The sequence below is a fragment of the Sebastes umbrosus genome, chromosome 18, assembly GCF_015220745.1.
Source record: "Sebastes umbrosus isolate fSebUmb1 chromosome 18, fSebUmb1.pri, whole genome shotgun sequence".
Lineage (NCBI taxonomy): Eukaryota > Metazoa > Chordata > Actinopteri > Perciformes > Sebastidae > Sebastes > Sebastes umbrosus.
The window spans coordinates 7985249-8008569 of record NC_051286.1 but is presented as its reverse complement, the minus strand read 5'-3'; the positions used below and the strand labels follow the sequence as shown (position 1 = coordinate 8008569).

Here is a 23321-nt window from a genome sequence, read left to right as displayed (position 1 = left end):
ATTAAAACACAGGATAATTTGAGTACTCAGCGCCAGTTACCAAGACTGCACACAAAACTTGCCTTTCAAATCATATTTGGACTTTAATTTTGAAAGAAAGACCGGAAGTACTACTGGGAGAATTGCTAGTGAAACTTCACACAAGTTATCCGGATGAAATTTGGATTATTTTTTTATTTTTTTGTACCTTTCACCCCTCATCCTTCACTCACCTCTGGACCATCTATTCACCTTTAGCTCCTGGACAGCACTGGTACAAACTGGTAAAGTAAAAATGTAATGTTGTAAATCCAGCAGTGATAATTTGAACTAAATGTGACAACACAGGGTGGTGGTGTTACATCCCTTGTGATAAGATTTTTAAAAAACTAAGCATGATCTACCTTGGATTTCTAATTTGTACTACAAAACCGTCAGTGGACTCATGAGACATTTGTGTAAAGGCATTTTTTATTTATTTCAAAACTGTTTTAAATGACATCCATACAAAAAGTACTATACAGTTGAAATACTCTGCTTGGAATGATCTACAAAAACCTTGATCCATTGATGAATCCATCCAGAAATGGACAAATAAAGTTTGTATGCAAAATTATATGGGATTTTGGGCATATTACATGCTCAAATGAGACGATAAAACCCGTGTTGTGGCTGAAAATGGCAGCAAATAAACAGATCTTCATTCACATCTTGTCCTGCGCACTAACAACTTATTTAAACTGGGACCTGTCTGTTGACAAAAATGGCCTCTCCGTCAGTCCCACAGACAAGACATTGTTCAAGTACATCCAAGCTGTTGACGGACAGCGTCTGGCTGGGCAGCATGTGAGTCGTCTCCAGACGGCCTTTACTGGAGTCTCCGCTGAGCCAGGCGCTGATGAGGGACTGATTCCCACCAGCCGGGGCCATCGCACTGCGAGATATCATGCTGTTGTTCCTGCCACCTGGAAAACAATGATAAAACCATCTCTATTAATATTCTAAACATTTATTCTGATCATTATGACTATTGTTATGTTGGTGTATAGCTTCCTTGGCATGTTGACATGCCTGCTTTTTAGCTCTCTGTATCACGCTAGATGACTCAGTGTTTTTGTGGTCGCTCTGACAACTAAAAGACAAAAGCCGGGGTTGTATGACTAATACAATAAGTAAATATATATATATCAGAGCTGCAACGATTAGTCAACTAATCAATTAGTTGATCGATTGAAAAATAATTGGCAACTATTTCAATAATCGTTTAACCTATTTTTGCTCCTTTTCCCATCAGCCTTCAATTCAGACTCTTGAGAGGATGAGCTCACCTGACAACCACAGTAACACACCTGCTTCTTTTTCACTCACCCCTATAATACTTACATTACACAGCTGGTGAACATTGTCGGCATAAGATGGTAAAATTCGGCTTTTACATTGCATCTCTTTTTGCAGTAAAATGCTGTTTCTTGGCAGCACTTTGTTTGTTATCTCCTTGCTGACTAAACTCAATAGCAGAGAGAATAAACTTGCCTTGTAAGAAGGAGGGCATGTCTGAATGTGTGGAAGTCTCCCAGTGCAGCAGTGAACCGTCCTCTGAGCATGTGAACAGATGATCTGGGTTGGCTGGGTGGAAGTGGACTTCCCACACTGTACAGAAAACCAAAGAAAAACTTATATGAAAGAAAGCAAAAAAGAAATATAATATACGACCACATCAGAATTAATATGTACGTTTAAAACGTATTGTGTCTGCCCACAATAAAATCTTACTTTCAGCAGAGTGCGCCTCCATGAGTGAGAAGGGTGTGCTGCCTTGTCTCACGTCCCAGACACAGAGCATGCCGTCCTGCCCTCCTGTGGCAACAATGTGCTGTTGGTTCGGATGTCTGTCTACGCAGTGCAGAGGGACTCTATCGCCTGAACTGAAAGGAAAACAACTTATTATAACTGCTTTAAAAAAAAAAATCACCCAAATACAAAATGCGCTAAGGAAAGAGCAGAAAAGAAAAATAAACATTCAGAGATGTAATTTTTTTGGTTAGAAGTGAGGAGATCTTACAGGGAGAGAATCTGGGATGGCGAGTTGCTAGGTTGTCTGAAGTCCCACAGCTTGAGTTGGCCGATCGAGTTCACCGTCAGAATCTCTGTTGTCCTCAGGTACGTCACTGCATGAATCGTGCTGCTGTCCGCATTCTCTGTCAAAGGTTAAACAGTCCAATTAAAAAGACATGGTAGTCAAATTATTCTCCGCAACTCACAAGACCTGAAGATGCTATCATGTGCTGAGAATTGTAATTCTGTGTGTATTGTAATATGACCAGTGCCTGAATTGGACCAAAAAAGGGACCAGTACCCTAATTCAGCAGTCACATGTCATGATCATCACGTGTGTCTTGGATATATTTGTATTTCTATGTATATCTTGGTAATATATCCCATTTCAAATGTATTTTTGTATGCATTTCATAAATACACTAGGCCTATATACGACACACATTTCTACAGTTTGCACATAAAATATTTGGTTGATAAAAACTTTTTATGTAACTATTGATACTAGGGCTATCAATCAATTAAAATATTTAATTGCAATTAATCGCACATTAAACAAATGTGTTATTAAGGCGTTAACTTTGACAGCCCTAATTGATACAAATCAAAATTGTACACACATATAATATTGCATATATGCTACAATAAAAAACAACTTAAAATATGATATCTGTTGGTCTACAGAAGGAATGCCAAAGGCATTTTCAGTGCTGTTTTCTCAGCGTTTGCAAACTCAGCAAAACATGGTGTTTACATGTGTATGTATTTAGGGGTACGTACCTAGACTCACCAGGAAGTGGCGGTACGCAATAAGAAGTAAGAGTACTCGTGTGGACAAAAATCAGAAGTACCAGTACTCAGTACTGGTGAGTACCAGTCCGTTTCATGCACTGAATGTGACACGATGGTCTGGCTACTGCAGCTTAATCTCAGTCTCACCTATGACTCGAACCACTCCCTCCTGGTCGGCCCTGAAGACAATGATCTTTCCATCTTCACCGACTGTGATGATCTCAGGACTGCTGCACACAACACCAGTACAGGGAGCGTTGTCACAAGGGTAACGATGTGCTCTTGGCCAGCGCTGAGAAACTGATATCGTCTGTAGTCGAGAGAGAGCACAGAATATTTACCAAACCACAAGTATGTTATATATCCAGTTAAGCGGTTTGTCCAACATTCACTTCCTTGAACTGCAACATATTTGTGCAGCCATTCCCTAGTCTGTTGATGTGACCTTAGTTACGTTAAATAAGGCTTTATAAAGTCATTAATAACATACCTTGAGGACATGATAATCTGTAACTCTTATACGCCTTTCACAATGAGAAAATGGCCTCAGAAATACAAAGGCTGAGCCATGTAAGTCTACCACCTAGTTACTCCTAGCTTCAGGGTTAAAGGGTAACTTTGGTATTTTTCAACAGCTATTTTCTCATGTTTTTGTGTCTAACTGTCTAATAGGGACAACAATTTTTGATCCAGTATTGAGAGAGAACGCTGTAGACAGCAGCCGCGAAATGAGCTGTGAGGGCAAGTGAGCAGTATCAATGTAACGTTACGTCCACTAAAAGAAAACATGTTTTCATTTAGTTTGCTTTGTTTCATTTTATAAAATCTTCAGTTTGTAAAACGCTGTCAAGAACTTCATGAAGTGTCATGAAATGAAAACATATGAGAGTCGTCCCAAGGTCTGCTGTGAATGTCTGTTATCTGTCCCCATGTTATAGGCTGGACATACACTGGATATGGATAAGCTCACTGTATGTGAAACTTGTGTATCTGAAAAATATAATTCTGCCAGTGTGTACCTGACTGTTTTGGTGGTGGCGGAAGATGGTGACTGCTCCTGTTGACGATGTTGTGACAATTCTGTCTTGGTCCAAAAACTGTAAAAAAACAACAACCAAAAAATCCCCAAAAAACAAATTAAAACATACCAGGACAGAGGGTAGATTAGTCCTGGCATTATAAATAGAAAGTTATTCCTCCCAGGAACAAACATTTCCTGTCTTAAATCAATAAACATGTTACATTAATGAGCGTGATGCATTATCTGTCACTCTTGATTTAAGATCCTGTTGTCCTGGTACAACAAAGTAAAGTACTGTGCATCCAAGTTAGTCTCTGCAACAAATCCCTTTTATCGTTTTGTACTTTATAATAAAGACCTCTACATTCTGTCTGCAAATCAAAGTCTAATAAATTACATATCAGGAGAGAAAAAGTTGCATTGGTGCATTTTTAAATGTTGGCAAGTGCCCATTTCAGGTTAATATTCTTTACTTTAGTACCATTTATAGGCTGGCACATTTAGCTAGAGTGTCTTACCTGAAGGTCCAGAACATCCCCATCATGCTTGTGTTCACATAAAAGCTGTGGGTCTCCTTCAAATCCATCATCCATGCCAGAACTTCCATTATTCCCAATGGACCAAAAGGAAATCTTATTATCCTATAATAGATATTATAATAAACAATTGTTGATGTTAAGGCAATTTGAAGCAAAAAAGAAAAGACAAGCAGAAGACAGTTGTCATAATAACAAAATGTAACTAATCAACCATTTGTCTTTCTAAAAGTCAGGGATTTAGCAGACATAGCCAGGCTTTAAGCCTTAATAGTAAATAAACATGACTAGCTCAACATGACATCCCTACAGCTAATATAACATTAATTAATGCACTGGTTACATGCCGAATGAACACCTTACTATTCATACCATGTCTTAAGTCGTCTTCTGACAGTTACAATGTGTGTAAGAGCGTCAATTAACACAATCACACAAAATCCATAGATTTTTCTATGAAGTTCAGCAAATCTCATGACTCAATATGAGGGTTTTAGTAGACATAGACAGGCTTTAAGCCTTAATAGTAAATAACGTGAGTAGCTCAACATGACATCCCTACAGCTAGTATAACATTATATTGCATGCCGAATGAACACCATACAATTTATAACAAGTCTTAAGTCGTCTTTTCACAGGTACAATATGTGTAAGCACGTCAATTAACAAAATCAAACCAAAATTCATAGATTTTTCAATGAAGTTCAGCACATCCCATTACATTACATTGCCAACCTCGTTATCCCACGAGCCAGTCGCAAATATGTCTGGTTGCTGCAAAGACGAATGAGATACCGGCCTCCATCTGGTTTTACTGACTTTCTGAGACACGTACTTTGCGTTTATACTCTCCATTGAGACACAGTTTTAAGTTAAAGGAAGGATTACTGGTGTTAGCTTAGCATTCAGGAGCTACACCGTAGCGTACGCGCCTACTACTTCGTACGTAACTACGGTGGACCAGCAGGGTCAAACTATCAAACCATGCGACTTTTCGCACAGTTAGTATTAACAAGTTCTGGACGGGATAATTTATTATTTTCTTAATATCTATCATGTCCTTTTTGCCCCTAATGTCAAAGAAACCCATCTTAAAATAGAATCAGTATATTACCCTGTTAGTGATTGTCTACACAACATATTTAAATGTTATATATAAACCAATTAAAGGTTTTAACTTGAAATAAATGTATTATACTAATGCTGCATAATTGTCAGACAACATAAGGGGATGCTCCTGAATTTGACCAAAAAGCCTTTTGGTGAAAAACTAATTCCAGTATTTTATTACCCTGCATGACACAGCTTTGCACACTGAGGAGCCAGTCAAAATCAAATGAATATTTCAAGAGAAAATACAATAAGAATATTTACAAAAAAAACCTATATAGTAGCTAATTAAAGGTTTTAACTTGAAATAAATGTCTTACAGTAATGCTAGAAAAAAATATTTGCATGATTGGCAGATATATATATCTGCCAATCATGCAAATATTTTTGGTTATATATATATATATACATATTATATATGTATATATATATATATCATATATAATATGTATATACATATTATATGTAATATGTATATAATATATATATATAGATAAATATATATATAAATAAATAGATATATAAATATATGTATATATATTATATACATATTATATACATATTTATATATATATAAAAATATATATATGTATAAATATATATATATTTTATATATATAAATATATATATTTATATAAAGTATATAAAATATATATAATATATATAAATATATATAAATAAATAAATATATAAATATATGTATATATATTATATACATATTTATATATATATATAAATAAATAAATATATGTATATATAAATTAATAAATATATATGTATAAATATATATGTTATATATACATATATATATATGTATATATATATATACTGTGCATATACTGTGCATATGCTGTGCAGTACATATATATAAATATATATATATATATATATATTTATATATATATATAAAGTATATAAAAAATATTAAAACAAAAATACATATATATATATAAAGTATATAAAATATATAATATATAATATATATATATATATATATATATATGAACAAGTGTCGCACTCCACCTACCGGCCACCGTCTATGTTACTGCGGTAAATCTGATATTATTGCACAGTGAGCGATGTGGCTTTTTTTTATCCCTGTGCAATTAACCTTAGCTGAGGCTTTTATTAAAAAACAAAGATCAATTATTTGATATAAGATATATCTCTGTTCTTCAGTACCAGGGTGTGTTGTGTGTGTCAGTAACATAGCTGTGGATGTCTAGCAGGTCTGGTAGTGACGTCTCCTCCTCCTCTCCGTCTCCTCTGGAGGTCGTCATCTTCATCGGCAGAACCTTTGGCGCAGGCGCGGCACTGACAGCTGCTGTCTACTTACTCCGCAAAGTGTGTTTAACAATGGCCTGGAAATCTGGAGGAGCCAGCCACGCAGAGCTGGTCAACAACCTCCGCAGTAAGTCCCTCATGCTTTTTGTAGCGACGCCTTCGCAGAAAGCTCGCCCGAAATCGGTTTAGTTTGGCGGCTTGTGGTTGTAACACACAGAGGGGCTTGGTTGCTAAGCTAGCTGGTTGCTAAGCTAGCTGGTTGCTAGGCTAGCTGGTTGCTAAGCTAATGTTGTTGTTGACCTAGCGTTACCTCTCTCCTTCTCTCCACCCCTTTTCCCAAACCACGTTTGCATGCCTTCCGTCGCTGCAACAAATAAACTAACAATAGAGACACTATTTAGTTATAATCACAGATTATTTGTGCAGCTTCTGCTAGGCTAGTTTAGCCTGCTAGCTCTATGTGCGTCATTTGGGGGCTAGCATTAGGCTGCTAAGTGCCCTGCCCACATTCATTGATAGCTACTATCTCTCTCTCTGTGCCTTTACTTTTGCATGAATGACACTGACAGCTGGAAATGTGAGGCTTTAGTTTCTACAGAGCCTTTGTTGTAGTTGGTGATTGAAATGGCAGCATGCTGTGTCACAGCAGTTAGTTGTTGCTCTGCAAAAAAAACAGCAGTGACTCAGTGTGCTAGACTGCTGCTATCTGGTGCTAAGTCCACTGATAAGTCATCAGTGGCCACATGGTTTATTCTGCAGTCAGATGACATGGTGCATTGTGTGGTTTTGACTAGGAAAACTCAGTGGTTTGACAGCCATCAACATGGACTTCAAGCTCTGATCTGATAACCTGTATATAGCAAAAATTATATTCAGCTTGATGATATCTGCAGACTTGAGTGTGCAAGTCCAATGTCAATATAAAGTATCTACCATGGCTATTTATATTCTGTGCAGTCCAGTGTGCTTGACTGCACACTTTTATATTCTGTGCAGTTCAGTGTGCTAGACTGCTGCTATCTGGTGCTAAGTCCACTGTGATAAGTCATCAGTGCCACATGGTGCCCATATTCTGCAGTCAGATGACATGGTGCATTGTGTGGTTTAGACTAGGGAAACTCAGCCATCAACATGGACTTCAAGCTCTGATCTGATAACCTGCATACAGCAAAATGATATTCAGCTTGATGATATCTGCAGACTTGAGTGTGCAAGTCCAATATAAAGTATCTAGGGCTATTTATATTCTGTGCAGTCCAGCATTGCAACAGATAGTTCAGCTGCAAAAAGGCTGCAAGGTTTGACCACTTTGGTCAGTCATTTGCTTTTTAACGAAAGCATAATTAACATATTCTCCTTTTTTTGTATCTTTCTTTGCAGATATAATGCTATGTCTCAGTTTATTATTTAACATATGTTGCAGTCGTGCATGGTGAAATGAAAAAATAAATAAATGACATAAGAAGACAAACATAAGAAACTGGCTCCTCAGTATGCAAAGCTGTGTCATGCAGGATAATAAAATACTGGAATTAGTCTTTCACCACAAGGCTTTTTAGTCTAATTCAGGAGCATCCTCTTATGATGTCTGCCAATTATACAAATGCATTTTTTTTTCTAGCATTAGTATAATACATTTATTTCAAGTTAAAACCTTTAATTGGCTTTTTTTGTGCAAATATTCTCATTGTTTTTGCTCTTGAAATGATCATTTGATTTTGACCGGCTCCTCAGTATGCAAAGCTGTGTCATGCAGGATAATAAAATGGCGGAATTAGTTTTTCACCAAAAGGCTTTTTAGTCAAATTAAGGAGCATCCCCTTATGATGTCTGCCAATTATGCAGCATTAGTATAATACATTTATTTCGAGTTAAAACGTTTAATTGGCTACTACATATATATCTCATTGTATTTGCTCTTTAAATGGTTCATTTGATTTCCTACTCCTCCAGATACTCCTGAACACTGACCCATTTAGACACACGAAAGGCTTAAATTTAACACTGAAGTTTGCATAAGCTGGATTTAAGCAGGTCACACTCAGGATGCATGCTAATTCACAACTTTTTTAAATAGTTTGTGTCCGTCTGACCAGTGCTCAGGACTGGTCAGTACAGGCAGTAATAGTTCACCGAGTTTAAACCTTGACAGCCTAAATAAATTCTTTAAGTTCAGCACCCACTTATGTGTTGGAGGAAAATTAAATGTCTCCAAAATGTATACAGGCTAGAAACAACAAAACATTTGTTTGCTTCACCTGGGGGCAATTTTGAATTTTGAGAAAAAATATGAATAGGAAGAAAACAGCTTGAAATCTGCCAGTATGGGTTATTTTAATTTCCGACATCACTAGTAGGTGTCCATCTGGCAGCTTGTATGGTTTATTTGTAATGCATCCTAAAGCGGCACATAGCTCTGTGACGGTAACGAGAGCAGCGCCGGCTGTCGTTGGCTTTTCCTGCCTTTGGCACCAGCTGCTACAGGAACCTGTTATGAGGGATTATTCTGAACACACTAACACTTCTTCTTTCACGACACATCTATAAACTTTGACACTTTGCTTCCTGCCTGTGTGCTGCTGACTTAAAAAATATTTGTTTTGCCATAAAGCAGTCCTGCTCTTTGATTTGGAAAATTGACCACAACTGTCTAATACACCAAGAAAACGTACCAAAATGTAACACTAATTATTGATTGTGTAATGCCTAATATCCCTGAATTCTCTCTGTCCTTGTCTGTATGTTATTTCTCTTCTTTTATGCATTTCTGTTTGCATCTGCAGTAAGATTATGTAATATATTCCCGCCTGGTGTTTGCACTTGTTCATATCTCCATAATACGCAGTGACACAAACTCTTTTTGCATCCCCAGAAAATGGCATTATTAAGTCCGACAAGGTCTATGAAGTCATGCTGGCCACAGACCGAGCCCATTTCTCTAGGTGTAATCCGTACATGGACTCGCCACAGTCGATAGGTACGTCTGCTCACGTAATCATTCGCGCATCGCAGCACCAAATGCAGCCTGACATCAGAGGGAGGAACTGACGAAATCTCTCTTTTTTTATCCCAAAAGGCTATCAAGCGACCATCAGCGCTCCACACATGGTATGACTTCAAAACACTCTCAGACGTTTCTGCATCCTGTGAATCACAACTGTGAACAGTGTTTTTGTAACGCTCTCATTCAATCATTCAGTAGATAACAAAGCGAAGCAGCCAGAAGAATACAAATGATCTTCCCTTTTTTAGTCCAGACATAATCAAATATTTTTAGTGAATTACAATGTAGAGCTGCAACAATTCATCGATTAATTGATTAGTTGTCAACAATAAATGAATCGCCAACTATTTTGATAATCGGTTTGAGTAATTTTTAAAGCTTTTTAGCTTCTTAAATGTGAATATTTTCTGGTTTCTTTACTCCTCTATGACAGTAAACTGAAAATCTTTGAGTTGTGGACAAAACAAGACATTTGAGGACGTCATCCTGGGCTTTGGGAAACACTGATCCACATTTTTCACCATTTTCTGACATTGTATAGAGCAAACAACTAATCGATTAGTCGAGAAAATAATTAACAAATTAATCAACAATGAAAATAATCGTTAGTTGCAGGCTTGTTACAATGGCAGTTAAACAAATCTAAGCAAATGTATACATTTCTATTAATTGTTGGCATGTTAGCTTTGTCAAATCTTTCTAATTTCAACCGAAAAATTCTAACTTTATGCCACAGAAAGAGACATGTAGTGATGTTGGCCAGCTAGCTGTACCCCACAGATGTCACAGTCAGTGTTAAGATACAATATGAATGCTGACTGAGGGGTTGTAATCCAGTTTCCTTGTTGACGTCCCCTCCCTCCCTCCACCCAGCACGCCTACGCCCTGGAGCTCCTACATGACCAGCTGTACGAGGGAGCAAAAGCTCTGGACGTCGGCTCCGGCAGTGGGATCCTGTCTGTTTGCTTCGCACGAATGGTGAGCCACACATGACGGGTAAACACATACGATTTCTCTTCGGTGGCATTCTGATTGATTTGAACTAGGGCTGTCAATCGATTAGAATTAATCCCACGTTTTCTATCTGTTCAAAATGTACCTTACGGGGAGAATTGTCAAGTATTTAATACTCCTATCAACAGTGAGCAAATATGCTTGATTTATGTAAATATATGTATATATTTATGACTGGAAATCAATTAACAACACAAAACAATGACAAATATTGTCCAGAAACCCTCACAGGTACTGCATTTAGCATAAAGAATATGCTCAAATCATAACATGGCAAACTCAAGTCCAACAGGCAACAACAGCTGTCAGTGTGTCAGTGTGCTGACTTGACAATGACTTGCCCCAAACTGCATGTGATTATCATAAAGGGGGCATGTCTGTAAAGGAGAGACTCGTGGGTACCCATAGAACCCATTTTCATTCACATATCTTGAGGTCGGAGATCAAGGGACCCCTTTGAAAATGGCCATGCCAGTTTTTCCTCGCCAAAATTTAGGGCAAGTTGGAGTGTTATTTAGCCTCCTTCATGACAAGCTAGTATGACATGGTTGGCACCAATGGATTCCTGGTTTTCTAGTTTCATATGATGCCAGTATCTTTAAAACTGAGCCCGCTACAACCTAAAAATTGCAAGTTGTGTTAAAGAAATAGAATTTACGTTAAGGCGTTTCTATCGCGTTAACTTTGACAGCCCTAATTTGAACTGATAGATTAATCAACCAATCAACATAAAATGAGATGAGACATGTTTAATGTTGTGATATTGTTGTATGAACTGAGCACCATGACTCCCTCTTGTGCTTCACAGGTTGGTGCTAAAGGGAAAGTTATAGGAATTGATCACATCAAAGAGCTGGTAGACGACTCAGTAACCAATGTGAAGAAAGATGACCCCAGTTTTATAACATCGGGCAGAGTCACGCTACTAGGTAAGACTTCTTTGATGAAAGGTTACAGGCATTTAGTCTTTGTCTGGAGCTTATCGGAGTATCCGAAATTTCAGCTGTCTTCCTTAAAAACAAGGGGCAGTGTGATGCTCCTTCCTGTTTTCTCTTCAGTGGGGAACCAAACATATAGTAGCTCAGTAGACGTGTGGGTTGTGCAGTGTTAAATAATTGAGCAGTGACTACCTGCTTTCAGCTGCTCTGCAGGAAGGTGGTAGTTTTGATACAACTAGGTGATAAGTACAGCGTACATTATCCCAAGATTAATGTACAGCGTACATTATTCCGCTTATTACATGGCTACTTACTTAAAAAATAAAAAATTTGACACAAAAACGGTCCGCCAGAGTCCGACATCAGAACTGCGCCCATAGCAACGGTCTGCTATACATAGCAACGGTCTGTTATAAAGAAATAACAGACCGCAGAATGCCGTGATTGACCAGTCAGAATTAAGTATTCAACAACGCTGTGTAATAAAATACTATAAACTATAAAAGCACGATATCTCCCAGCAAAAGAGTGCAGAAGAAAACAACACAACACAACATGAAAGAGTTTCTGCAGACTGAAAAGGTGTGGGCTGACAATACAGCTTTTTGCGCCTACGTACACTTTAAACAAACACAAACTATTTGATGTCAAAAAGTAACATCAGAAGAGCGGCTTTGGTTTTCTGGGCCGATATCAGAATAAACTATTTTAAGACATCACTTCTTTGTGAAAGAAACTAGATGCCATCCTCAAACATATTGAGTGAAAATATTGTAGGATGTTATTTCTTTGCCAATATTCTCCAGCTTTATATCTTTGGGCTCTGGTAACTAACGTGGGATGGAATGACGTGTCTCGTATTTGTGACATTTCTTAGACTAAATAATTAACTAGCTTATTGAAAACACGATCAGTAGATTAACCAATAATGAAAAGGATCATCAGATACAGCTTTAAAGGGGATAGTTTGGGTGTTTTGAACAGGAGAAACAAATGAAACTGAATAACTGTGTGTGTTTCAGTGGGAGACGGGCGAATGGGCCACACTGAGGAAGCGCCTTATGATGCCATCCATGTTGGCGCAGCAGCACCTAATGTCCCCCAAGCTGTGAGTCTCTCTGAATACTTTCAGAGCTAATGATCGAGGTCACATTGTCCCAATTCACTTCAAAACAACAAATTAAGTGTGTTTCAAACAGAATTAAAATAGCAATCCTGGAATGTCTTTTTAAATGGGCCGGTCCTTTTGCATCACCATGCTATTGACTCCCTACACGCACCCTGTTTCTCTCCCAGCTTCTGGACCAGTTGAAGCCCGGCGGCCGGCTGATTCTGCCCGTCGGCCCGGCGGGAGGAAACCAGATGCTGGAGCAGTACGACAAGTTGGAGGACGGCAGCACCAAAATGAAGCCCTTGATGGGGGTGATTTATGTGCCTTTAACAGACAGAGACAAGCAGTGGTCCAGGTGGAAGTGACTTCCTTCTCCCCCCTCCTCCCCCTCTCTCCTTCTCACAGTGGCAAAGGTGAAACGGTGTGGCTTGGAGCAGGCAATGGATCACAAGGGGCTGCATTTTGCTGCTTGATGACATTTTTTGCTTCTTCCATACCATACCAACTAGCTGCACGTTTTCTTTCATCGTTTTTTTTAACTCCATAGTTCCAAATTGGTTCAATAAAAACCTGCTTGACTAATGAAATCTGAAGTTGTTTTTGGAACCCAAACACGAAAGAAACTGAAATAGCAGCAGTGTGAAGGCATATGCTTCGTTTAAGAGCATGACTACTTTATCAATTTGGATGCTCATAACACATTAAAACCAAACGCCGCGACTATTCTGTTTGATCTTCTACTCTGTGAGATGTAGAAAAAAAACAATAACTGTTTGCATTTTACTGTGTTGTTAACATTTTGCATGTGATTCTAACTCTTGACTTTGTGTTTGCATGGTTGTGTTTCTTGTAGGGCTGCAACTAACGATTATTTTCATTGTTTATTTTCTCATTTAATCGATTAGTTGTTTGGTCTATAAAACGGTGAAAAATATCGATCAGTTTTCCCCAAAGCCCAAGACGACGTCCTCAAATGTCTTGTTTTGTCCACAACTCAAAGATATTCAGTTTACTGTCATAGAGGAGTAAAGAAACCAGAAAATATTCACATTTAGTGAATATTCGTAACCAATGTGTAACATTTAGGAGGATCTATTCGCAGAAATGGAATATAATATTGATAAGTATGTTTTTCTGTAGTATATAATCACCTGATAATAAGAATCATTGTGTTTTCGTTAGCTTAGAATGAGTCATTTATATCTACATAGGGAGCGGGTCCTCTCCACGTAGCCCGCCATGTTTCTACAGTAACCCAGAATGGACAAACCAAACTCTGTTAACTTTTCCTGCTTGGGCCAGAGTCGATAACGTTACTCTCTCTTTTTTGATCCAACACTCACTTCCCACGTACACACACACTTGGTTGCAGTCTCACCTCCCTGCTAGATATCGTCAGATCCTACACACTGCACCTTTTAAGAAGCTGGAATCAGAGAATTTAGAATTTTTTTTTCTTAAAAAATGACTCAAACCGATTAACCGAATATCGAAATAGTTGGCGATTAATTTAGTGGTTGACAACTTATCGATTAATCGTTGCAGCTCTAGTTTCTTGCATGCCGCTCTTCTGTTTCTGCCTTCTCTAACGTTTGACTTCTGTTTGTCACAGGGATGAACTTTGAAGAGGAAGACGGTCCATAATCCACCTTTAAGTTTGAGCCTGGAGAGAACTTGGACGGGGGTCAAACAGCCCATGACATTTTGTTCAAAGCATAACAAAACATGCTCCCTTTTGTTTCAGTCTAACGATGGACTAGAGTATCACACTGATGACGGCCCAGAGGGGCTGGGGAGAAGGACTGCTTAAAGCTCAGCACAGAAATATTGGAGATGGCTTTTTGTTTTTTCTTTTTCAGGCCTGCATCTTTTTGGTTGTGTATTCTTTTTAACTGCTGGATTTTAGGGTTTTGTTTTTTTTGCAGTTTCACCATTTGAGTTGCAGCCATTTTTACAGTATTACATTTCAGCAGCATCAAAGCTGAATGTAGGAGGAACGCCGGACAACGACGAGGAAACTTTTAGATAAGCCACCTAGCTACAGCGTGTGTGTGTGTGTGGATCATCTAACCGTAGATTTCCCTGCTAACACATGAGCTTCTTCCCCTGCCAGCAGTATTAGGAACACACACACACACACACACACACACAACACAACAGCTGATGTAACCCACACGTCCCGTTTGATGTGCCGCACTCTTACATCATTCTACACATAGAATAAGCAACGCATCGGATCACACTGAACGCACTCCACAGAGAGCTGAGCACTAACAGCACCGACGCACGTGCACATACAGGGCTGCTGTGCTTTATTCCACCTGGTGATGTGTTGCTTTCTGCCGCTGGTTTTCCATTAACAATTTGCGCAGGCTCGTCTGGTGACTGATACTAAATGGGATAGTCACTGCTTTGCCAAAATAAAACTCCCAACAATATAAAGCAAATGAATGTCTGTTTTCTTGAAATCAAAAAAAGCACATTTTTATTTTGGGTGACGGATGATATTTGGCTTTCACAGTTTCTGGAATGGCACATGAAAATAAAGAGATGCTTATGTTTTTGTCTGCCTTTTTGTTGTTGAATCTTTTGTGTGCAGGCTGCAACCTCGTGTTTAATATATATTTCATTATTATTATTAATTATTATTATTAAGTCGTGCAGGCAGGGCTGGAACAAGTATTTTAGAAATACTGAAGGAGTCACGATTCTCTTTCTAAACTTTTTATCCCTACATAATAGTCTAAATGCACCATTTTACCGGGATATAAATATAATAATAATAATTATATTTACCGATATTAATAAATATAATAAATGGTAAAATATATATACATATTTATACATATATGTATTTATATATTATATTTATATACATATATATAATATATATTTTGTTGTCTAAAAATAATAAAATTTAATATGAAAATATGACGATCAGTTTTGAATGAAAACATTACGTATAATTTGTGTGTAATTAAGGAGTTTAAACCCCTGTCTTTAAAATTTACAAACAAATAATGTCCTTACTGTCAATGATAATTTAATTATGTGCGTAAGTTATTGGAAAAGGTAAAATGTAGCATTTTTGTTCATTATTTATCAACAGATTGCACCAGTGTTTTTTGATATATAATAAACTTTAATATCTCACATGAAAGACAGCACTTTGAGGGAATACATGTGCGCAAATATAGTAGATACTCCACATCATTTTGCAAAAAATATGCAACAAAATTTAGACAGAGATAGATTTTGACCGATAGAATTTGCTATGGCTTTATATGATTCTGAGAAATTATAATGATAATTTGTTGTTGATTCCTAATCAGTCAAAAAAGTGCACTACAACAGGCACTCCAATGTTCAAAGTTAACTCAAGTAACATGTACAACACAAACATGCCACATTAGTGCCACCCAGTGGCAGAAATACAGCATATTTTTGTGCAGCACTAGTCGGGAAAATACATCAAGTGAAAATCGAAGTAACCTGCGTTTTAGGAATTTTCATAAAGGGGATAAAAGAGTCTCTTGTACCGTATGTATCCCAGAAGTCATTGGAATGTAGACAGCTGTGTATCGGTATCGAACTAGGAAGTCGATTCATCCATCGTTGATTCACAATCAGAATCAGACAACATAAATATGAATTCACAAGCATCTGAATATGTGTCAGTGGCTTTGAAGGCAGCATCTATCAGCAGCGGATTTACCAGTCAGAGGGGTTCAGTGTGGGGGTGTTCACAAACGTTCATGACAGCAGAGAGTTGTGACCTGAAGTGAAGACAATTTACAGACACTGGGCTGCAAGAAACACAGCGTGCAAATTCAAAAAGTCCTGGCTCAGGCTCTGGCGACAACAACCATGTTTCCCTTTCTCAGAGGCTCTTGCGTTTGCTGCCCGTGGCTGATTGGCTACAGGTACATGCCGTTGATGAGGTAATCGGACTCCTCGGTGGTGAGGGGTCGGGTTTTCTTCAGCTTGTGTCGAACAAGTCTGAGACGACAGCCGATCATGAGCAGCAGCATAGCGGTGATGATTAGGCCGAGAGCCAGAGGAAGGATAGCACCTTCAGGAGGTAACAGAGGCCAGAGAGGAAATTAGGAAGAACGTGACACATAAAAGACAACAAGAGGTAAAAAATAAACCCAAACCTTTACCTGACTCTGGTACTGGATGCCCTCCTATTTCTTTAAATGGTTTGGAGATGGGGACGTCGCTGTCTGCTTGGCTCTGGGACACTTTAGGGGCAGCTTCAAGAAAGGTTCAAATACAAGTTAAATTTGGAAACACTTACTGGTATGTCAATAAAGTTTTATTGAAATGCACTCTGGCTTTACCTATCTCAGTCTGTTTGGTGATTGGAGGAGCCACAGTTGCTGGTTTGAAAGCTGGACCTAAAAGATGTTTCCATGAATGAAAATAGAAATTATAGTTATATGTCGTTGTAATTATAAAATTAGATTTAAAAAAGAAAGATTCTTACCTTTTTGTATACATTCACTGACACAGTCAGATTCCTGGAGGAAGTTGTTATGGTTGCCCTGGCAACCGCCATACAGGAAGTGTTTGCATTCTCCCGCATTTTGGTCGTAGTACCAGCGTGGGAAGGTGCCTTTACAGGGTCCGACAACTGGAGCTGCAGCACACGGATCTACAGCGACACAGAGAGAGAGAGAGAGAGAGAGTCAGACACAATCACTGACAATTTGATGTTACACATATTAAAAAGGTAGAGTCAGTAACTTTGAGCAAATACGATAAAAAGTTATTTTTATAAAACAGTCACTATATCCTGACAGTAGTGCATGGTACAGGTAATCGGAAAAAAATCATGTGCCTCTGTGTCCTCCTAGTAGCGAACAACATTCCCATCACCAACAATACGCACAACCAACCAACCGAGAGCAAAGGTCAAAGTATGTTTGATGCCATTCCACTTGACTTCTCCTCTCTCCTCCTAAACAATGAGTTAGCCAAGCATTTAGACATGGGACTGAGCATTCGTAACACGAAGAAAAGGCTCCTGAGAATGTAATACCTGCGGTAAAATACCGATGGGGAGGGAAACAACGTCTTGGTCAGTCTGATTCAGGGATCAGATGGCAGAAGGGACAGAGGGGCTTTGTTCCAGCACTCAGAGGGGACGCAGGCTGAGAGCTGCTTTCCCAGGAACGGCAGAGTGGCCCTGTGGCTCAGTGAGCTCAGTGCTATGACTCAATGGCTGCCTACAGGGGCTCCATCTGCCTCCATGACCAGACACACACACTAAAAACACTCTCTCTGCCTCTTTATAATGCACTAATGACACAGCTATGGAGGGTCATATTGTGAAGCAAACATTTTACCAGATACAACTAAAATAAAAGAAATGCTTGTAGATTCCTAGCCACGCATGTATTTGGAACTATCACTCATTTTCTGTTGTCTTGGTGCAGATATTAAATGCCCCATAAGTGTGAATAAAGCACATAAAACATAAACACAACCTCACCTTGACTGGCTGAAGTCTCCTGTTGACTGGGACTTAGTGGAGGAGCAGCGTTACTCCTGTCCTGAGGAGGAATGATGCTCTCTATGGTCTTTCTGGGTCCAGTCTGGAGCATGGAGCCATCCTCTGCCTCCTCCGTCTGGGCTACAGGCCGATGAAGGTTGGACAGTTCAGCAGAATGGGTCACTGACTTCCTGTTGCTGTCAACTGAAGAAATCACAGAAAAACGAATGAATGATGGGGACGTCTTTATGCTTTCGCTTATGTTTTTCCTTCATTCTTGCGTTCCTTTAACTGATCCTGATAATACAAGAGACAATAAAAGATTACAAAAGAATAAGAGTTTCTTACAGATTGGGCAGAAGACTTCATCAGAGCGGTCTGGACAGTGTTGCTTCCCATCACAGGCGTAGGTGATGTCGATACAGCAACCGTCATCACACTTGAACTGGTACTTTGAGCAGAGACCTGTACACACTGTGGGCACACAGAAAGTTACACATATACATGTTGTAACAGTCTTGCACTGTAACCACAGAAACCCAGCTTTTAATCATTTGAAAATGGTGAAAGTAGTTTATTTTTTAATGTTGTAGCATCATTAGTGCTGCCATTTAAACTGGTTGAGATGAATAACTCAAGAGACTTTCAATTGGTAAGTGTGAAAGAAAGACCAGCAATATTTCACACATGCACCGCTTAAAAAATAACAATAACCTTGAAAGGAGCTCACAACAATTATATATTATGTTTGGGTGAATATGTCACCTTCAGCTTGGTGTTTAGGTGCCAGCACAGTGACAGAGACGTTGTCAGAGCTCTTCTGGCCCGCTGTGTCAGTGACCATCATCTGGAAAGAGTAGACTCCCTCCTGGAGGCCGCTGATCTTCAACAGCCCTGGATGAGTCGCCTTCAACACATACAAAACTATAAGATCTTAATGAATCACATGTGCACAGATTGAGATTTTTCTCAGAGCTTTCTAGAAGAATTTAGTGGTAGGCTACAAAATCTGAATTGAGCATCATTATTTTTTTTTTTTTTATTTACATAACAGCTTCGGTCTATTCATCCTAATCACAAAAAAATACCTATTTGCCCTCTTTCAAGCGGACAAATTGATATCATCTGAATGTGTATATTTTTCCTATTTGAGAGACTCAGCAGCAACACGTCTCAGTTACTCAGGATAACACACAGAGCTCGCTGTGGATTAACTAGTTTCTGTTGAAGGCAGAAAATGGTGAGAATTGACCACAGATTAACACAGTGTGAGGTGTATTTCTATAAAAAGTAGGACACATTGTACTTGACTCTCCACATGTTGCCTCTGATACTGTGAACATCGGGCAGCTCCAACACTGCTGCTGTCCTTGAGGCAGGTTTGGTAATGAACTCTTATCTCTATTGACACAGCACGATATTATGGAGCTCTGGCCACAAGCCGCCTGTTGATTTAACTAGTACAAACAAGTAATTTCACTCCTGTGACTGTGAGGGTGATTAGTGACTATTCATACTGCAAATTAAAATGTCAGAGAGAAGAGAGAACAATCGAGCTATTCCAGTTTATCTTCTAAATTCACTCTGTGTGTCCTCCGGTGTGTGTTTTCATTCTCACATGGAGCACCCAAATTAAACCTCATACTATCGTTTCACTGCAAGACGTCTTGGCTGTTAGCGTTCACTGACCTTCATATTGATGGCTGTGTCCCCCTTGAGGAGAGTCCATTCATAGTGGTTGATCCTGTGGTCGTCCACGCTGTCCCGTCCATCCAGGACGGCCCAGTCTGTGGGCAGCTGGATCACCACATCCTGTCCAGCGTCACTGCGAGGAGGCTCATCCACATCTGTAAAACCACACAGGAAAAACATGATCATATAGAGGATGTGTGCTACACGCCTATTTTATTTAAATGGATTCTTTTTTTTGTCACTTTGCACATTAATTCTTCCACTAGGGCTTAAGATATAAAATATGTTATTATTAGGGCTGCACAATTAATCAATTTTATCAAAATCGCGATATGGCCTAATGCAATTTTCAAATCGCAGGACACACAATATTTTTCAAGGCGAAATGTGTCTAAATACCATTTTAAATTAATTATTGTTGTGTTGCAGAGATGTCCTGGCCTACACATCATATTCTAGACTTTGTTTGGTACTGATACCTGCAAAAATCACAGCATTATAATTTTAATGTTTTTCAGTGGAAATGAGAATAATTATGTAAAAAAGATCATTCCCTCTAATATCACAAATCATATCGCAATCAGTCAAAACAATCACAACTAGATGTTTTTTTCAAAATCGTTCAGCCCTAGTTCTTCTCCCTGTATTGCAGTAAAATGATTAAAAATGTGTACATCTTTACTATTTTTGGGGGTGCAATTGAATATAACATTTTACTTATTTAGGGCAGCAACAAACAATTACTCTCATCATTGATTAATCGTTTGGTCTATAAATTGTCAGAAAACAGTGAAAATTGCCAGTGACAATTTCCTAAAAGCTAAAAATGACATCTTCAGATATCTTGTTTTGTCTGATATGTCAAAGACATTCAGTTAAGAATTAAATAAAACTTAGAAAAATGCTCATGTTGGAGAAGCCGAAACGAGAATATTTAGTATTTTTATTTGAAAAATTGCTTCAACGATCATTCAACTAATTAGTTGGCAAATGTTTCAGCTCTGTACTTATTATTTCATCACTTCAGTAATTTTGTCCACTTTTCTTGCTTTAATGGAAATAACTGGTAAATAAATAAAGATAAATATTGTCATAAAAACACCTGCTGCTGGTCACAGTGTCTTGAGCTAATTTTACAAAGCTAGAACGTAAAAGGCAAATCATTAACCCACCCTGTCTGCTTTATCAAGATCAGTAGCAGCTGCTCGTGGCCAACCCTAATGTGATGAGATATACTGTATGTTAAGCCCAGTAAAGTTTTATGTACCAACCTTTGCTCAAACCTTAAGGAAAAGGAAGCAGAAAGCACTTTGGCACATTTCTTTTCTATAAAACATGAGTAGTATAGAGTAGTGCAGGTTTTTCCAATATGGCCCCACACAATATTGCTGATCCTAAGATACAGTATACCAGTCCTAGAAAACAAAGTACCACATTACATATCATCACTTAACACTGGTTTTGTGTTTCCTGCATTAGAAGAACAACATGCTAATGAATAATTAAGTAACTTAGTTTCCAGTAACCAACATGAGTCATTACATGTATTATTTTATATATGTGTTTATATATATATATATACATATATATGTATATATATATATATACCACCTTGTTCTACCACTTTAATACTTTATTATTATTGATATGTTCTGTTTTGCAAATTCCCCCACTGTGGGACTAATAAAGGAATATCTTATCTTATCTTTTAACACTTTATTTATCTGCTTTTATTGTCTTGAAAAGTGATATATAAAATATTTGTATTATTTATTATATAACTAACACACCAACTTAATAACTATCCAGCATGTTTGCCCATGCACTAATTAAATCAGTAGTTAATCAAGCTTTAGTGAACAATACAGCAAATTGGATGTGTAACAAAGGGCCCTGCACTATTTAAATATAATGTCAATGGAATATATATATATATATATATATATATATATATTGTATTACATTATATATATAATATACTATAATAAAATATATATACATATATATATATTGTATTACATTATATATATAATATACTATAGTAAAATATATATATATGTATATATATATATATATATATAATATATTTCCATATGTCCATATGATTATTATTATTATATATATATAATACATATATATATATATATATATATATATATATGTATATGTATAATACATATATATATATGTATTATATATGTATAATACATATATATATATATATATATATATATGTATTATATATGTATAATACATATATATATATATATATATGTATTATATATGTATAATACATATATATATATATATATATATATATGTATTATATATATATATATATATATATATATATATATATATATATATATATATATATATATATATATATATGTATTATACATTATATATAATATATATATTATATATATTCAAGTTGTTGTTGTTATGATCTCCCACCTTGTGCCTCGTCCTCCTCGGGCCTCCTGGCTGATCCGCTGGCCGGACCAGGACCAGGACCAGGAGCAGGAGCAGGAGCAGGCAGGTGACCCTGGGTGGTGGTGGTGTTGTCAGCCCGGCTGTAGGTGGTGAAGCCCTGCTGCGGAGCGAAGGAGCAGACCTGTTTGTTCCTGTAGGTGCAGTTGAACAGGTAGCAGCTGAGACTGTCTCCGGTCTGAGGCTGCCTCCGGTCCTGCTGAACCACCGCCACGGTGCAGTGCGGCTGGGCGCAGCAGGCGTGCAGGCAGTCCCTCCAGGTGAACACCCGGTCCGGAGCCAGCAGGAAGGTGGCGCCCTGCTCGATGGAGGCCTTGGCCCGGATGATGCGCTCTCCGACGGCGTTGAAGTCGCCCACACAGGAGTCCACCACCACATTCTCCCCCGGCCTGTACGGCTGGTCCTGCTGCAGCTGCTTGCGGAACTCCTCCAGGATCTCCTCCACGCCGGTTATCCTAGACTTTAGATCCGATATTGGCAACGAGCGACGGTCTGCTGCGTTTAACAGAACAGCAGCTGACAGCAGCAGCAGCAGCAGCAGCAGCCGGGGATGCTGCAGGGGAAGAAGAGCCATGTTGTTGTTGTTCTCACGCAGATAAACAGCCTCTTCTGCCTCCCGGCTGGTCTCCCAGCAAAGATGACCGTCCTACATTAAGTATAGGCCACCTCCGTCATGTAAAAACACGATGTTTTACTCAATATTCGTGTCTAAATCATGAGAGCTACGGAGCTAACTGACTGATTAGCTGTCTGTCCTCTGACGAGAGAAATCTGTCGTTGTCATGGTGAGGGGTA

The 23321-nt window shown here is 38.3% G+C and overlaps 3 protein-coding genes across 6 annotated transcripts; 1 reads left to right on the top strand and 2 right to left on the bottom strand.

The window, feature by feature from the left end:
* Positions 1-429: 429 nt before the first annotated feature.
* On the bottom strand, positions 430-6795 carry nup43 (nucleoporin 43). 3 transcript variants are annotated; one of them, XM_037750610.1, is made up of 8 exons: positions 6676-6795; positions 4366-4488; positions 3846-3923; positions 2974-3136; positions 2042-2177; positions 1753-1904; positions 1513-1629; positions 430-944 (listed from the first exon to the last, which is right to left on the bottom strand). In XM_037750610.1, exons 2-8 carry the CDS (start codon positions 4438-4440, stop codon positions 715-717), a joined length of 951 nt encoding a protein of 316 aa, XP_037606538.1. In that variant the 5' UTR covers positions 4441-4488; positions 6676-6795; the 3' UTR covers positions 430-714. The 3 variants fall into 3 exon arrangements, with proteins under 3 accessions (XP_037606538.1, XP_037606536.1, XP_037606537.1); XM_037750608.1 differs by lacking the exon at positions 6676-6795 and adding an exon at positions 5110-5349; XM_037750609.1 differs by lacking the exon at positions 6676-6795 and adding an exon at positions 5119-5347.
* Positions 6723-15413, top strand: pcmt (protein-L-isoaspartate (D-aspartate) O-methyltransferase). 2 transcript variants are annotated; one of them, XM_037750611.1, is made up of 8 exons: positions 6723-6904; positions 9650-9754; positions 9854-9885; positions 10655-10759; positions 11604-11724; positions 12756-12841; positions 13030-13199; positions 14457-15413. In XM_037750611.1, the coding sequence occupies exons 1-8, from the start codon at positions 6850-6852 to the stop codon at positions 14467-14469; spliced, it is 687 nt and encodes a 228-aa protein (XP_037606539.1). In that variant the 5' UTR covers positions 6723-6849; the 3' UTR covers positions 14470-15413. The 2 variants fall into 2 exon arrangements, with proteins under 2 accessions (XP_037606539.1, XP_037606540.1); XM_037750612.1 differs by having other exon boundaries at positions 13030-13257.
* Positions 15414-15965: 552 nt separating this feature from the next.
* On the bottom strand, positions 15966-23321 carry lrp11 (low density lipoprotein receptor-related protein 11). Its single transcript, XM_037750607.1, has 9 exons — positions 22491-23321; positions 20031-20188; positions 19107-19248; positions 18690-18815; positions 18342-18545; positions 17334-17501; positions 17188-17244; positions 17008-17100; positions 15966-16916 (listed from the first exon to the last, which is right to left on the bottom strand). The coding sequence occupies exons 1-9, from the start codon at positions 23098-23100 to the stop codon at positions 16762-16764; spliced, it is 1713 nt and encodes a 570-aa protein (XP_037606535.1). The 5' UTR covers positions 23101-23321; the 3' UTR covers positions 15966-16761.